Source organism: Diorhabda sublineata, chromosome 3 (assembly GCF_026230105.1).
Source record: "Diorhabda sublineata isolate icDioSubl1.1 chromosome 3, icDioSubl1.1, whole genome shotgun sequence".
In the NCBI taxonomy this organism is placed as follows: Eukaryota; Metazoa; Arthropoda; class Insecta; order Coleoptera; family Chrysomelidae; genus Diorhabda; species Diorhabda sublineata.
The window spans coordinates 18,823,938-18,838,227 of NC_079476.1; the positions used below are offsets into that span (position 1 = coordinate 18,823,938).

At 34.3% G+C, this 14,290-nt stretch overlaps 2 protein-coding genes across 3 annotated transcripts in view; both read right to left on the minus strand.

Annotated features, from left to right (window-relative positions):
* LOC130442025 (uncharacterized) overlaps positions 1–14,290 on the minus strand; it is a 55,760-nt gene that overhangs the window by 17,858 nt on the left and 23,612 nt on the right. The gene's annotated exons all lie outside the window — the stretch shown is intronic.
* Positions 8,389–13,215, minus strand: LOC130442026 (transcription factor Adf-1-like). Of its 2 annotated transcripts, none has more exons than XM_056775986.1 (2): positions 12,900–13,215; positions 8,389–11,347 (listed from the first exon to the last, which is right to left on the minus strand). In XM_056775986.1, exons 1-2 carry the CDS (start codon positions 13,066–13,068, stop codon positions 10,827–10,829), a joined length of 690 nt encoding a protein of 229 aa, XP_056631964.1. In that variant the 5' UTR covers positions 13,069–13,215; the 3' UTR covers positions 8,389–10,826. The 2 variants fall into 2 exon arrangements, with proteins under 2 accessions (XP_056631964.1, XP_056631965.1); XM_056775987.1 differs by lacking the exon at positions 12,900–13,215 and adding an exon at positions 12,813–12,849 and having other exon boundaries at positions 8,395–11,347.

Consider the following 14,290-nt stretch of genomic DNA (forward strand, 5'->3'; position numbering starts at 1 on the left):
ATGTCGATCTACATAATTATTTCATAATAACTGAATGTCATTAATTGAGGAAATTAACTTTCCCATGAACTGTACACAGTGTTTCAATGAAACTTATCCTCCCTGTAACTACTAAATGGTCAAAAATCAATTTAGTATACACAGACCCACTAACAATATATACAGGGTGAGGCATATACGATCTCCATGAACATTACAAGAAAGGACCCCTTCATGTATCTCAATCGGAAGAATCGCCTGAAAACGTACCAACGAATAAATAATTATGAATAACCAAGCCGTATAGACATTTATACAACCCTGACTCTTTGCATTTTTCCATATTGAAATTGTCGTTCAAAGCACATTAGTTTGATAACCAAGAGAATGTTGAAACTAATGCATTAAAGACAATTCTGAAAGTTGTCTTTCAGGACTGTTTGGAAGCACTACATCGAAGCGGTAAGTTGAAACTTTGTGTCAAGCTTGTTGAGTCTTATCACTGACGCTTCATCATACAAAATTTAAAGAATCAAATGCAACCATAAACGCCGTATATTACTCCAACTTACTAAGGCAGTTAGGTCGTAAAATTATCCACAAAAAGCGCAGCAAAATCATCCGAGGTGTGCGCTTGCTTCATGACAGTGTTCCAGTTCACACTGCTTCGTTTTCCAAGGCTGCTGTAGACGAATGTGTCTTCACAGAGACTGAACATCCACCATATAGACTTGATCTGACTCCGGTCTCCTATTTTTTGTTTACAAAGCTGAAGGTCGGGTTAAAAAGTAAAAGATTTAACAACTGATATCATTTTTTAAATCATTATTCCGCTTATTTTTGGCTTCTTTTTATGTGTGTGGGTGATTTAGAGATTTGTTTTAGTTCAATAAGGGATTCTCGTGCGTGTGTAAATTCTAATTTTATCGTCAAGATTTTAATATAAATATACTTAAATATAAATAGTTAATCGTAAATTTATTTATATTTGTCGTCACTATAAGCAAAAACGTTTGAATTTGGCTCGTTACCAATAAATGTAAAAAGTTCTTCATATCTGGTTGAGATAAATTCGTAAATTTTCATCCTTAAAACAAACTTTTGATAAAATTAATACTTAAGGTACTAATTTTTTTATTATTCATTATTTTTTTCATTATGACATTAATTGTCTCTTCAGTTAGCCACGAATTATCTATCAATTTTTAGTTTGATTATAGCTAGAAGCGTGTTTTTCAGTTTTTCAAACTATGATCTATTTATATTACAAGGGATGCTACTTATGTTTTGAGATATGGCAAAGATGCAAAGAAATGAGTCTATAAAACGACGAACCATAGATCTATGCATATGAACCCGAAACTAATCAACGTGTCTTTCAAGACGAGCCAAATCCAACAAAAGTTGCGCACGGAGCACTTCGAAGCGAATAGTCACCAGTTTTTTCGGAATAACTGGCCATGTCATCACCGTTCCATTAGAGCGACGTAGAACGGTCAATTCTGAATGGTACATCAGCAATTGTTTGCCAGAAGTGTTCGAAAAAATCTGGGAAACCAATCGAAGGATTTGTATCATTCTCCACCACGACAATGCGAGCTCTCACATATCAATTCAAACAAAAACGTTTTTGAACAGTCAAAATGTTGAATTGATGGTTCATTCACTGTACAGTCCTTATTTTGCACCCAATTGGTTAAAATGCATGCGAAAGCTTATTGATCTTAATGAAGAATATTTTAAAAAACGATAAAGACATATCAAATTATAAATATTTGTTTTTATTTACTACTACTACTGTGGCCACTCAAATATAACTGGATTTTTGGCCTCGTCAACAAGTTGCCTTCATAATTTTCTATCCTCGGCCATGTCTACTTCTCCACCAAGTCTCCTTACATCTTCACCCACTTGGTCTTGCTTTTGGTCTTCCCAGTGGGCAACTCCTTTCTGGTAGACCTCTCCACACTCTTCTTATTATTCTCTCCTCATCCCTTCTTCTTACTTGGCTCAGCCACCTAATTCTTCTACTTATTATCACAGCCACAATATCTGGTCTTTCGAAAACCGGCCCATATATTCTCCTTAATATTTTATTTTCAAATGTTATTAACTTCTTCTGGGTGTGTTTTGTTTGTGTCCACGCCTCAGCTCCATACAATAAAACTGGTTGTATTATGACTGTGTATATTCCTATTTTCGTATTTTTTTGACAGCAGTTTACTTTTCGATTTTGATAGGCTTGTCCATCCCAAAACTAAAGTAGCTCGTACGATTAAGAAATATTTAACTCTTAACTTCTCAATTAACTGCGAATAAAAGTAATTTCAATCAAACTACACTCTGTAGAGGTTGAGGTTATATTCAGTGTTACTAAATTAATCCTCAGTTCTGTATTTTTTTTCTAGGGATTACAAAAACATTTTTTTGGCATTACACTCTTGGAAACCTTGTATAAACGAGTCATTCCATTAATTTTATAAAAAAAAAACAGACACGTTATGTGTGGTCGCCTCAGGGGATTGAATATATATATATACTATACAATATTCGCTAAGCATGCAACTGGTTTTCATGGGTGCGTGGTCGCGTGACTTGTTACCATTGCACAACCTTTAACACGTAGGTGGAATCATTAGGAATGGAATATTTTCTTTCATGGAGTCACCAATTCAAACTTTATTATGTATAATAGACCTTTTCTAATTTACAACAAACGTACTATATTTTTGAGATCAATTATCAAAGTATAATATAATCCGAGAATCTTCATGAATATCTTTATTTAACATTAAAAACTTTATCAACGTATTAATATAAAAAGCAGAACTTCTCGGAACTGGAATCGTCAAGATCATTTACACTGGTCAACAAAGTGTCACACAAAAAAATAAAATCAAATTTTGAATGTGTAAGGGCCACCAAACAATAATCATGTAGCAATCAAAAAAATTTTTTTCTTGTTTAATTTGTTTTCCGTATTCATATTCCAATTTCTAGTTGAGTTCGTCAACGCTTAGACCGTCCTATTCCGAGGCTGATTGTTGGATCTGTGAACAGATAAATTCTTTTTACGTCCGGTAGGTTGCAGGCCTCACCTGACAACCCTCCTTCTTTACCCGGGCTTGGGACCGGCAGTGGTAGTCACTAAGCTACTCTATCCACCCAGCAACCAACCACAGGCGGAGGATGACAAGTTGGAAACTACAATACGTTGAAGAAGAAGAGAAGAAGAAAAAATTGGCACATCAGGTTTATTTGTGACATCAAGACATTTCTTTTTATAAAAACTACCTTTAATGTACAATATATAGCTATGATTTTCGTGAATGTTTGGCTTTTGGTAGGTCCGCCAGCATTCATGAACTTCTTTTCCCTTCATAGAGCTTTTCTATTAAAGAAATGTCCTGTTGAAATATTTCGTCTTGTTCGTCACTCACAACACGCAGGTTGCAGATGACAGTGCAGGATATGTATTGTAAGCAAAGCTTTGTATGAAATTATAAGCTCATTGATTAAGTCTTTGTACTTTTCCGCTTGAGGGTTTCCCTGGAAATTTTGGACAACTTTTACAGAACATTTCCAGGTGATTTCATCCAGATCATTCAGCTTTCCTTCAAAGTTTGTATGCTTCTTTAGTTTCTGTATTTGTGGCTCTATAAATATTTCCTCTGCAATTTTTACCTCGTTGAGTTTGGGAAATTTCTCTTTCATGTATAAGAGTGCACTGCCATCTTTAGACCATCTTTACAACATTTTTTATGAGGCAGAGCTTTATATAAAATTTTGGTGAAAACATGTCGTTAGGGGTCACTAAAGAATCATTTTTAACGTTCTTCTGCACTGGAGTAAATGATCCACGCTTGGGCCATACGTTCTTTGTGTAGTGACTGTCTCTGCTGTCCCATTCACAAATGAAACAGCAATATTTTATGTAACCAAGCTGTAGCCTAAGCAAAATAGCAAAATCTCCACAAATTTTCCATACATGTTCACTGTATTTAATTTTTTCAAGAAGGAACTTCATGTTCAAGTAAGTCTCGTTCATATTAGAACCATGAGCAACTGGCATTTAAGGAGTCAAAGATCAATCGCTAGTGATTTGAATCATATTCAAAATTCAATAAATTCATCACTACGGGAATGTTATTACCATAGATCCCAAAAGCTCTGCTTGTTTTTTCAACATATTCAAATCACTTTGTATCAATAAATGCGGTTCTTTTGAAGTTGACAGTTCGTAACTTGAGATGCCTTATCGGGTTGACCAAGAACAAATTCCGGACTAGAAACAGAATCGTGACATTCTGGTTGAGTTGAAGGCTTTGGCATATGCAATTCAGCAATAAGTAGGATTGGTCTGTTGGCCGATGACAAGTTTGGGTACTGGACAATGTGTTTGGACTTTTGTTTGAATAAAACAAAAATATAAATCACTTACATGATCTTTTGGTTCCGTCCAAATCATAGTTAAACAGTGTTATTACTAAAATTAGTTAGCCTATAAACAGTGATAGTATTTTTTTAATGTTTATGTGTAAAATATGAAGATTTTTGAACTTTTAAAAAAGATCCTTAAAGTTGAGGAAATTTATTAAAAAAAAAAACACCGATTCCCCAAACTGTATCTCCAATACTTGTAATTTCAATTAACGTTGAAAATAGTCTACCAATCCCCATTTTTATATTTTCAAAACGAGTGGATTAATTGAAAAAAAAAATTATTTTCCTTTTATTTCCAAACATTTTTCAGAATGCTTTCCACAATGCACAAAATATTCTTTCACCACCAATCTCATTTCATCGTCGCTGCTACATTTTCACCCCTTAATTAAACAAAAAAATAGTCGGATAGGTCCAAATCAAGGCTATTTGGTGGGTGTTCAATCTCTGCGAAGCTACATTCTTGTACTGTATCATTTGAAAGAAAAGCAGTGTAGGCTGATTATGTTGCGCCTTTTTGCGAATCAAGTTGTAGGAGGTTACATCGACGACAATATAAATAAACAGTTGGAACGAGAAATATAAATTGTTAAAGTAATAACTACACTATATACGTGTTAATAATATTAATTATAATATTATTATTCACTTACTTTTTTATAACGGTTTAATTGAATTTTTAATATTTGGATTACTGTATAATCTCTAGTAAATTTTATGATAAGGGAACTAACGTTCTTTGCCCTGTAAATAGATGACAAGGATTTTTTTGTTGCTATTTACATTATTTTTTGATATAAGTTTATCGTTTATCATAATAACAATAACCCTAATGATAATATTGATAATGATGATGATGATCAATATTGAAACACTGAAGTGCGTCATGAAAAATCTGATAATTATGATATATATATATATATTAATAGTTTATCTAATCTGATGATGAATTGTTTAACTATAGCTTCACTTTTTAAATAAAATTGAATATTATTAATAAAATCTATGGGTTTTGAAAATCATACCATAACATGGTATACACGTAAGGGGATAGGAATAAGGGCCAAGAAACAAACACGTGAATCAATAGGAACCCATCTTAGCAACTTGGAACCAATAATAAAGTTGATACTTGTTCGAAAAAAATTTTATAACAGATTTTGAAAGCTTGTCGCTTGGAAACAGACCGACGCCGTAGGTGTTGCTTATAAGCAACAAGCTTGATAGAAATTTTTTTGCTGATTATAGAGAAAAAAAACAATTTATTTGAAGGTACAATTAAAAAAAAAAGGACAAGTGAAGAACCAGACGTTAGTTTCTATAACAGATGAAGATTTACTTCCAACACGCATGCTGTTGAATATATAGCAACGTGATAAAGTGAAAACAGCCCATGGGATCCGTTTTCAGTATTAATAATGTACTGATTGGTTCTCTTCAATCAGATGACTTCAAATTGATTGATTTCATTTGATTTCTACTGGAGCAAAAAATTTTCAATAGAAAAACCACTTAAAAACAAAAGTAAAGAAGTTCGAAATTTAATCATCATTTGGTAGCTGACATCGTTCAAAGTAATCCTAATTTACTTGAATAACTATTCCAAGTAGTGCTTTAAAACAGTCCTGAAAGTCAATTTCAGTATTGTCTTGAACATTTTTAATCTGGGAAAGTGCTTAAAGTCACATAGACATATGTCAGGGATGTATAGATGGCTGTACGACACGGTGATTGGTTAATTACTTCACCGCTGGAGCTTGAATATTGTTATACATGAAGATTAAGGGCTATCCTTTCATGTAATGTTTATCACAAATCCACTCTAACCGGTAGTTCGTCTGGTAAGAGCTCTTGGACTTGTCTTTGAGTATCCTCTAAGGTACTTGAAGAAGTTCTGAGAAAAAAATCTATCATTTGTTTGAACCATTCTTTAAAAATATTACCATTTACGTATTCATGGTAGTCCCTAGTACGAGTAGATTCAAAAGTTAATAAACCATCTTGAACGAAGCCGTTTGAACTTCCGGTGTGTACAATAATCAGTCTGCGCCCCTTTCCCGTTATTGAATGGATAAATTGTTTGAAAAAGTCGTGTCTTTGACTTGTAATAGTTTCATCTTGCCAACATCCATTTGCTGTATGCCCCTCCTTGACCATATTTCATCTAAATAAAATATATTTCTTCTTTGGTTTCTTATTTCTTTTATAATCATTAGGTAACTGCTTCTCCATACTATAATATTGTTTCTTTTTATTAAAATATAGTTTCTAGAATTCTTTTTACCAACGAAAATTTATTTGTTTCAAAGTTCCCATAGATTACATCAACTCAATTCACGGTAGGGTTTGCCGGGCGTCCTGGATTTCCTGGTAAAGCCCCGATATCCATTTGCTTGTCACGTATCCTATCTTGTCTGCCCCCAGGATTGCTAATTGAGCAGTAAAATTATGTCAGAAGAATTGATATTTTGCTACTAAATCGAAACCATTTTCAATAACCTGCCCTCGGGAGGGAAAGTTTGAAAGAGTTCGTGGGGGAAGTTGAAATGCAATGGCAAAAGCTTGTCAAACGTGTGTTAAAATTTTATCCTGTTCTTGTTGAAACAATTGTTGGGCTTAGAAGATTTGTACCAAGTTCAACCAAAAACATAATATCACTCGAAACTGCTGTATATCTTCATAATTTTGTTAATACCTGTGCCACTATAGAAAAGCCAAAAAGACTTCTTATTACTAGCAAAGGAATCCAATCTGAGGATGGGCAAAAATCAGGCAAATGTAGACGTTTTTGTAAAGTTTTCGGTTTTCAATGTTTTTTATGACAACAAGAAAGTATCTTGTGTATCCGTGATCGTTGATATCTCTTTTGATGGCCTTTTAGAAGCTGCCGCTGCACTGGCTATTGTAAAACCAGTTTCTTCTGGAGTTAGCAAGCGTTCAACTTGGACAGTTAAAGAGATGTATCGAAAGGGTATTTTCCCACATACAGTTCAAATGGACGAAGTTTAGAAACCACTACTGCGTCAATTTGATAAGAGCTAAACTTCTCATAACCTTAAATTTAGAGATTAGTTGCACTGATCTTTGTCTAATTCTAAACAAGATAAGGGCTTGATAAATACCACAGTTCATTCAGTTTTTTTTTGGTTGATTTGTTAATGTTTTGCATTTATAAAATCTTATTTATTGATTTAGTGCCTTGGATTTCTGTCTCTCGTGTCCCATTTGACGTTACCAAAGGCTGATGTCCTTTGAGAAGTTTTGACTTGAATCCTTTGATTGTCATTGGGCAAGTTGTAAGGCTTGCCCAAGTGTTTATACAACGCTCGTATAAGTGCAGGGCAGATAACGTGGTCTGCGGTTTCGTCCTCCTCCATGCATCAACAGAACTCCGGATCATCCGTGATGCCCATGAAGTGGAAATGGCGTCGTAGATGGATGTGTCTGGTAACTAGTCGGATTTCGTGCCTATTTAGTTGGATCAGTTGTTTAGTGTGGGACGCACGAGGTCATACCAGGTGTCTCTGAGCCTTGCGAGTAGATCGCGATAGCAACGATTTTAGCCACACCAAGGTTGGGTTCTGGGCCCATCGGTGAGTTTTCTATCCTAATCTGGCGAGTGGGTCCGTCTCTTCTCGAACTGTAACAAGAACTTTGTCTACTGTCGGAAATTCTTTTCTAAACAAGCACTCATGTATTTTTTTTTCGAATTTTTCTTTCAAATTAATTTCTATTTGAAATTTTCGAGCTTTGCGTGGTTTTTGAAACATTTTTTTATAAATCTGAAAATCGTAGGTGCTCCAATACCAAACGTACTACTAATTACGCTGGGTCATCAACACTTTCACATAAATGGAAATGTTTTTTCATTAAGTGAGGTATTAAAAGGAATGAAGTTCGATAAACTCATTTTTGAATCTATTCTTTCCGAAAGGGCGAAAGGGGAAGTTTATATAATCATAAAAATTAATTTATATAAATTTTATTATAACGATTAACTGAAAGTAATTACAAAAAAAATGAGAATTCTTAACTAAATATACTAAAAAATTGAAAAATATATTTATGTACAAGCAACAATTATAATTAATAGGGTTTTAAGTACAACAAATAGGACTTTATTCGTTTTTTTTTAAATACGTAAATTCTAATTGGACTGGTTGGCAAAAATAAAACAAAATTTCATTAGTAAAATTTCGTGTTTTCTTTATAAAAAGTATTTTTTGAACTGTAAAAAAGGAAAAGAAAATATATTCTTTTAAAAATTTATTTATACCCCCTGGAAACCATCAATAAATTACGTCATGCCTCAAGAAAGAGTTTTTAATTACTTTTAAACATAAATTTCCAAATTTTTTGATAAGACGCTATAGGAGGGGTAGCATCAGGAAGAAATGAATAAAAAAATCATCAAATTAATGTAACGTAACTTATCGACGACCTTTTTCAACTAAACATTGATCAATTTATAAAACTCAATTTTATTTTCGCCAGCAAACGTATCAGATCAAAAACATAAACCGGTATCACAGTTATGTGCCGAAACATTTTTTTAAATCACAAAATATGTTATGACCGAGAAACGCCTCCCGGAGGCTCCTAATAATTTCGATTAACGCGCCCGTAAACCGACAAGGAAGCGAGGCGAGTGAAGGCAAATGCATCGTCCACTTTGGGATACTCGCGTTCCCTTTTGGAGAGTCTGAATCTGGATTGGAATACACCCGAAAAGAGATATCAACTATTCAAAAAAATAGACTTCTAATAATTTTTCGGTCATTATGTCAATATTGACATAATCGATGGACATCACGTTCTTCGGTGGAGATATCAGTATTCCTAAAGATTTTAGATTTCAGAAATACTTAATACAATCATATGCGAGGGTTGTCTAAAAATTTCGTTAATATGTGTTAAAGATTCAGCCATTTCGGACACTTCTGCGTTCGAATTTGCAATGAAAGAAAAAACAGTATTTATAGCATCTAAGTACGAGGTTTGTACCAATAGTAAAGTTCGAAAAGAGGTGCAACACCAAAGAAACGTACTAACCAGTCTTGATTCAAAAAATCGTGACGGTCTTGCACGAAAAAACATTCAGTAATGATCGCACTGTGTTTGGAAGAAGAAGATAAAGAAAACGGCAGAACTTTATAGGGGGATACCAGAAAACACAGATTTAGGGTATATTCTGTTACAAAATGAGAGTATTTTACATTTTTACATCATCTCCCGCACGAAAAGATAACATTTTTCCAATAATCTTAGAATTCCGCTACGACAAGAAAAATACTCAGCGACACGCTGAGACGGTTGCCCTACACACCTCCTAAGATACAAACAGATTCACGAATAACAGAATAACAACGTCGCTAGGATAGTACGTGCGTGTTCAAACTTGTTCGGTATGACGTTCAATATTACGCTCCATTAAATAGAACGTCGTCAACGTAACGTTGCCGTTGTGGTCTACGTAAGTTACGGTGTAGTCAAGCAGTCTGTTAGTCTCTTGGTAGAGACATTACGTAGGTCTACGCATCCGGTCTGCGCCATGTTTAAATCGGACAATTGTAGCGTATGCAGTAGTTCCTCCACTCTCGCATGTCCGAGATTCGCTACGGCACTCAGTATTCGCTTAGCAGTAACCACACAAAGAAATCACTGCTTGTGAGGATTCATCGGCAACTGACTGAAGACTTATTGTGAAGAGAGCACGTCCGCCAATGGTATAGGGCTTTTGCTAATGGTCGCATCGAAGTTCAAGATGAAGATGAAGAGTAGAAAACCGCCGTTGTGGCGAGCTGTTTAAAGAACGGAGAGTCACTGTCCTCGAACTTGTTGAACGCACTCTTTAAGCTTCTCATGGCACAATTAAAAGAACTTCAAGAAAAAACTGAATAACGGACACTGAGAACAACGTCTTAACTTTTCTCGCAAGATTCTTCAACAAAAGGAGGTGGGTAACAAGGAGAAGGAAATGAAACGTGGTTCACCAGCACCAAAGAAATTCCAACAATCGCAGTCGGTAGGAGAGGTTGTTTCGATTATGTTTAGGGATCAGAAGGGGGTACTCCTCATCGATTTCATACAGCCTGGGACGACAATAAACTCAGAAAACGCTCAACTCCACATCGCTCGTCAATCAAAGGAACTTTTAAAGCCACGATCATCACCTCAGCAGAAATCACTCACTTCCTCAACAGATTGGCAGGATGATTCTCAGAAATACGATAGCTGAAGTACCGTCTTTAAAAATATGTCGAAATAAATGGATGCTGTGTTTAAAAAATAGACAACAGTGTTATATTTTCAACGATGTATGAATTAACAATAAACAAGGTTATCTATTTGTATCTGTAACCTTACTATTGGTACAACCCTCGTAGTTTTCCGAAATAAAAATATCAATCATTATCACTAACGTTCCTTTCGTGACTCATCCTTTCGTGCGCCTCTCTCAATTTCATGTCCAATACCATATTGACGATATTCCTTTGTATAAAAACTTGATTCACGGCACTGAATTTTTTCACGGTGTCTGCGACGCCCTTAAAAAAAGAATCGATATCGCTGTCGTCACTTTTTGCCGATACGCACGGAGATTCTTGTTTAGAAAAATCTAGCAACGCGCCTAAAAAATGACCGTTAGCGGCTTCTTCTTGCGACGAATTTACAGCTATGAAGTAAGGTTGCTCCGCTTGTTCGTTTTCTTCTTTTATTACCTCACTCGATTCATCGGAAAATTGTTTATTATTCGTCAAGGGAAAACTGATCGCGAGGAATGGCGCCAAAAATGTCATGCAATTGCTGTAACGCCAGTTTTTACGCGGTTTCACGTTATGTCCGCTACTCAACGCCATTTTGTACTTTATCTCTTTGACGTATGAGTCTCGGAGGCTCTTCCATCTCATACGAACGGTCTTCACTGGAAAAAATATGGTATCAACAAAAAAAAAGTAAAAACTAATTTTTATCAAAAAAATATTAATCCGTCTAACGTCACTGTTTTCTACTCATTTCAACCTAAAACTACTTATGCAAACCCCCTATTACCCCTCATCTTTCACTCTCTCTTTGTTAACAGACTGAATTTGAAAATTTCAAAAATTTTTATAGTAAAAAAATACGAGGATTATTTTACGTAAGAATGATTTTTTCAGAAGCCTCATCACGTACCGACATCTAAAATATTGAACTACAACAACCTATTGTTGATAACATTGGTCAACAAGGTTGTTGCCCATTAATATGAGGACTGCTACATAAGTTTTGAGATAGACAAATAAAAACTAACTATTTATAATTGTTAATGGCGTTATTATAATCCAAAATATTCTCCATTGCATGAGTTTGAACCAATTATCGAAGCATATTTTCCATTCAGATTGAGGTACCGCCAAAGCAAGTTAATTTGAACGTTCAACCGCTTCTTTCAAGAAGAAATCACTGTACTGTACAACGTACAACCCATCAATTCGATGGTTCTGTTTGAATTGATCTGTTAGAGCTCGTATTGTCGTAGTGGAGAACCATTTCGATTTTTTTTTCGTGTCACTTTCACAGAATATTTAATTCCAACATCGTATAGGACCCACCATTACCTTTTTAATATCTAATATCCATTCGATTCAGAAATTGAATTTAACGGAAAACATTTAAAAATAACAGTACCAAAATAACATTATTTCGCACCTCTCTACTAATTTTTTGTTCAACTCACGATATGAAAAGAAAACAGAAATAACGAAACGTTTTTTTTTCTTTGTCTGACTTCACGTAATATTTAATTTCAAGATCGTATAGTACCCAAACTATCCAATTTTAGACTAATTCATTCAAATTTTATGCATAAACTTTTCAATTTGAAAGAGTTATAACAAATCACCCTATATCTAATATCTAGTATCTATTTTACATCCATTCGATTCAATGGTTAAATTTAACGATAAACAGTTAAAAATAACAGTACCAAATTAACATTATATCGCACCTCTCTACTAATTTTTTGTTCAACACGACATGCAAAAACTAAACAAAAACAACGAAACGTTTTTTTCCTTGTCTCACTGCTATTCACATATTTAATTTCAAGATCGTATACTACCCAAACTATGAAATTTTAAACTAGTTCATTCAAATTTTGTCAATTAACTTTTCAATTTGGAAAAGTTATAGTAAATCGCCCTGTATCTAATACCGATTTAACATCCATTCGATTCAAAAGTTAAATTTAACGATAAACAGTTAAAAATAACAGTACCAAAATAACATTATTTCGCACCTCTCTACTAATTTTTTGTTCAACTCACGGCATACAAAAACAAAACAAAAACAACGAAACGTTTTTCTTTGCGTCTCTCTCCTTTCCTCGCCTTAACCGCTCGTCTCACCTCTCAACATCAACCGTTGTAGCTACTACCAAACACGACAGTCACAAACTCATAACATTTAGTTATTATGATTATAAAATGTCTCACCAGAGTACTCGTCCGTCTGTTTTCTCATCTTATAAGCGATATCTTTCCACAATGTGGCTTTTAATTCTTTATTCTTGAAATTCCTGTGCGAATTGTCGTATAATTCCGGGTATCTTTTTACTTCTTCGATCAACTTCATGTCGTAGTCCATACTCGAAATTTCGCACATCTTCCTTTGGAGTCGTTAAGTGGGTACTTGCCGCTAAGGCAACAGGTTACCGTCTACTGGCGTTGAAAACGGAAAAGGCAGCGGAGAAAGCGTCGTATTATTTCGACGTAGAGCGGTACGATCACCACTGCCCGTTTGCGTCACGGGTGGTGCATACAAAGCGCCGACGCGGTACTGCCTGCGCCTTTCCCGGTACCGCCTCAGGTAGTAGGTACAGTTTGTTGAGAGAGTTGAATACTTGCTTTATTTTATTACCTCTTTTTTTGTCAAGAATACGTTTATAAAATTAAGTAATCGAATGCCAAATATTTCGTATTAAATAGCGATTTATTATACAGGGTGTAGTGTTACTATAGTTTTGATAATATCGATCCCATCGCATCTATTTGATTTCGTCCTGTCAAAGGATTGCAGAAAAATTTAAAACTTGTGGAAGTGGGTTCTAACATATTCTTGGTCATAAAAAATTTAAAAATTAATATTTTTTAGGTTAGGTTAGGAAATTTGTTTTTGTTAATAAGACTAATAATACTATTAATAATAAGATTTTATGGAAGGGTTGAAATTTTAGTTTTTAAACTTAGAGGTCTCATTTTGTGCCAAAAAATTAACAAAATTGAAAAAAAAGTATTAAAAATCAACAAATTTAGAGGAAATTACATACATTACAACTTTTTCATAATTTATAAAAATGGTTTTAATTATGATATCAAATTGTGTTTTTTTACGACATTCTTTGTAAATAATTTTTTATAAAACTGCCATTAAAAGTGATACTTTCATTGACAGCTAACAGTGTTAAAAGTGATTGTTTTCGTGGAAGCGTGTTAAATATTTAACAAAGTGTTAAAAAATGTGAATCTAGCTAAAATTATATATAAAATAATTTTAGGAATTACAAATTTTTATTATCAACATTCAACAATCATTATTTATGAACATTACTATTAATCGTACAAATAGAACAATTGCTAATATACCGTGCGACGTTACAGAGCTTTGTGACACATCCCCAGTACCATCATAACTAGTACAAACCAAAAATGCAATATTGGATGATGACGTCCTAAACTCTTCTGAGTTAGGTATTAGAGATTGGAAGAATTTTTTTCCGCGATGGCATTGCTATAAGCAATGGAAGATCAACATAGTCCTCGGCTAACAGCAAGCAAAGACGCGGAAGATTTACGAAAACGATTGCCTGTATATTGTTTTGGTTTTT

Coding starts and splice junctions, on each gene's coding strand:
- LOC130442026 (XM_056775986.1), bottom strand. CDS start 13,068: ATGTGCGAAATTTCGAGTATGGACTACGACATGAAGTTGATCGAAGAA. Junction 11,348..12,899: donor ACAGACGGACGAGTACTCTG/GTGAGACATTTT, acceptor TATTTTTTCCAG/TGAAGACCGTTCGTATGAGA.